Here is a 2,895-nt window from a genome sequence, read left to right as displayed (position 1 = left end):
GGGCCGGAGAGATTCGTGCGCCCGGGTTCTGGGGGGGGTCCCTGGTCCGAGGAACCCGCGTTCTTGGAAGTCTGGGGGTCCCGGGCCTGAAATACCACACGCCTGGTGTCTGGGAGCTGGGGGCCTGGGGAGCCTCGGGCCTTGTGCACGCGAGAGGTCTGGGGGACCCTGATTCTGGGGCACACACGCGCCGGGGGTCTGGGGAGGTCCCAGGCCTGAGGGACTCGCGCGCCGTGTTTTTTTGGGCCCCCGGACCTGAGGAAAGCAAGCCGCGGTTCTGGGGGTCCCGGGCTGAGGTACCTGTGCTTCGGGGAGTCCCAGAGCCGAGGGATGTTGGGTTTGAGCGATCTGGGCCCTGAGCGGGCATGGTTCGAGTTGGAAGGAGATCCGTGAGTCTGCGGGGAACTGAGGAACGTGGGATTTGAGGAGAGTGATCAAATTGATGGAAAGGGGACGTCCCGCTGAAGGACTTCCTGGGGGAAGCCATGAGAAGCCAAGTTCTGAGGGCTCTGGGGCCATGTGTGAGGGTGGCTAGGGATGAGGAAGGCTTGAGGGTCAAGGCTGAGGGCTCTGGGGCCATGTGTGAGGGTGGCTAGGGATGAGGGGTGCAGTAAGGGAGGAAGGCTTGAGGGTCAAGGCTGAGGAGGCGAGGGCTGGAAACAGGGCTGGAGGCTCTGTTCATAAGGTCACTGGAGCTGAGAGGACTTGATCGGATCATGTCTGGAACATTAGAGGTTGGAGTAAGACTTGCTTGGGGAGATGCTCCCCCACTCCCAGAGCCTAGTGGAGGAAGCTGGAGGGAGGGCTTGGGGTGTGGTAGTCCTCCCAAGGTGCTTGAATCAGAGACCAGCCCCTTGCAAAGGGGGATCGGTTCCAAAAGAGAGCCTATGAGGGAAGGGGACTGGGCCAAGGGGACTTTGGGGACCCCCTTTGCAGGAAGCTGTGATCCAAAGAACCCTCGTGGTCTAAGGATTCCATCCAGGTCTGAAAGGCATCCTGAGCCCAGGGCCCCTTATCAGGTCTGCAGAGTGAAGTTCCAGGCACTCTTCAGGGCAGGTCCGTGTGGAAGGGGACCTGGAGGTTATGGTCAACCCCAGGTCTTAGGGCCAAAGTTGCCCCCGGGCTGAGGTTGGTGGAATATGCTTGGTAGGACTGAAGGAATTTGGGGGTTGGGAGGACGAGGCTCAGGCAGCCGCCGGGGACAGTGAAAGGATGAGGTGGAAGATTTGACTAGAATAGAAGGAGTGCAGGAGTTGCCAGAACACTGCTGTGAGACGGCTGGAGTTTTCAGACTGGACCTTCCCTCCCTGTGGGTGGAAGTAAGCAGACGGTCAGCACTTGGGGCTGGGGGTTGGGGTGCAGGGAGGCCACCATAGGATGTCAGGAGAGGCTCGGGGACCACTGCCCAGAGACCAGCCTGGAGCTGGTGCTGTTACTAGGATGTCTGGGCTGTGAGCTCGGAGGCGGGCCCTGGGTGAGGCCAGAGCAGAAGATGGCCTGGAAAGCATGTTGGGCTGGGCCTCAGCTTAGGGTGATGGAGTTTGGGGATGCTTCTGTGTGGGAGTGTGATGCTTGAGATGGATGCCAGAAATCCGCAACCCAGGGTCAAGGATTTGAAAAGTAGCCTATAAAACAGGAAGGAAGCTGAGTGAGGGGAGCAGGGAAGATCTCAGCAGTCCCCAGGTATTGAGAATGTTAAGGAATTAACGGGGACCAGAGAACCCATTTTAACCTCATTTGCTCACTGTTATTTTCTTGGGGGGCACCAGAGCAATGAAACTTTATGGGCACTTCCCTTCTTTCCAGAGTACCAGCTTCTCCCTCTCCAACCCCCTTCCAGCTGGCTCTCTTCAGCCCTGAACATTTCCAAGCACCTGATTGGAAGTGAAGGGGCTGCTAACCTCCTGTGGGATGTGACTGACAGCTGCTAGAGCCCATGGGCCTGTAGGGGAGGGTGGGACTTCCTGGATGCTCAGGGCCTGTCTCCTGCAGCCCACCCCCCACCCTCTGCATCCTTGGAGCTGCCTGCTGCAGCCTCTGGGAGACCAACTACCCCACCACCGATCCCCTCTTTGAGGGAGGGGTTCTTGTGGGAGGGTCCTGGTAGTTCATAGAAGCTGAGCTTGGCCCCACCCCCGGCTGATCAGAGGACTATTTTTGGCTTTGCTCAGGTACCTACCTTGGGGGCAACCCTGTGTGTGGAGGAGGGGATAAATATGCAATTGGGGGGCGGGGTACACAGGAATGCAGATGCCTAACTGGAAGGTGATGCATCTTCCTAGGTTGAAGGCTTCCCTTCTCCCGGCATGCTTTCCCTTAAGTAACTTGGCTAATTTCTGGGTTAGTGGGTGAAGTTGCCCTGTCCCTCAGCTACCCCCTTACTGGCCTCTCACTGCAGATTGATGACATTGCTGATGGTGCTGTGAAGCCCCCACCCAACAAGTACCCCATCTTCTTCTTTGGTACACACGAAACGTAAGTGTCCCTCACTGGGCTTGATTTCCCCCAGGGGTGCCTCCCAGGGTGGCCTGGCTCACCTAGGACTGGTGGTGGTTTCTCTCTCCAGAGCCTTCCTGGGACCCAAGGACCTATTTCCCTACGACAAGTGGAAAGATAAGTACGGGAAACCCAACAAGAGGAAAGGCTTCAATGAGGGACTGTGGGAGATCCAGAACAATCCCCACGCCAGTTACAGTGCCCCTCTGGTGAGTACCTGTGGGTTGGGGACAGTTGGCATGGGGTCTGCAGAGCCAAATCAAGTGGTGCTCACGTGCACTGGAGACTAGAAGTAGCCTTAGCTTGTCTCATAGAAAAAGGAGAGGCCTCTGGGACAGGGCTTCTCCCTCTTGGTGCTACTGACAATCTGGGCTGGATAATTCTGTGTGTGTGTGGGGT

General features: G+C 57.7%; 1 protein-coding gene across 1 annotated transcript in view; it reads left to right on the top strand.

Moving 5' to 3' along the window:
• Window positions 1-716: 716 nt before the first annotated feature.
• Window positions 717-2,895, top strand: part of LOC102243507 (hepatoma-derived growth factor-related protein 2) — a 17,063-nt gene continuing 14,884 nt past the window's right edge. Inside the window, exons 1-4 of the mRNA XM_014533686.1 lie at window positions 717-740; window positions 2,115-2,171; window positions 2,399-2,475; window positions 2,567-2,705. Coding sequence (XP_014389172.1) covers window positions 717-740; window positions 2,115-2,171; window positions 2,399-2,475; window positions 2,567-2,705 — 297 coding nt within the window. The remainder of the gene's footprint in view (window positions 741-2,114; window positions 2,172-2,398; window positions 2,476-2,566; window positions 2,706-2,895) is intronic.

This window comes from Myotis brandtii, unplaced genomic scaffold (genome assembly GCF_000412655.1).
Source record: "Myotis brandtii unplaced genomic scaffold, ASM41265v1 scaffold122, whole genome shotgun sequence".
Classification (NCBI taxonomy): Eukaryota; Metazoa; Chordata; class Mammalia; order Chiroptera; family Vespertilionidae; genus Myotis; species Myotis brandtii.
The sequence above is the reverse complement of the archived record's forward strand: the minus strand, read 5'-3'. Positions and strand labels throughout refer to the sequence as shown.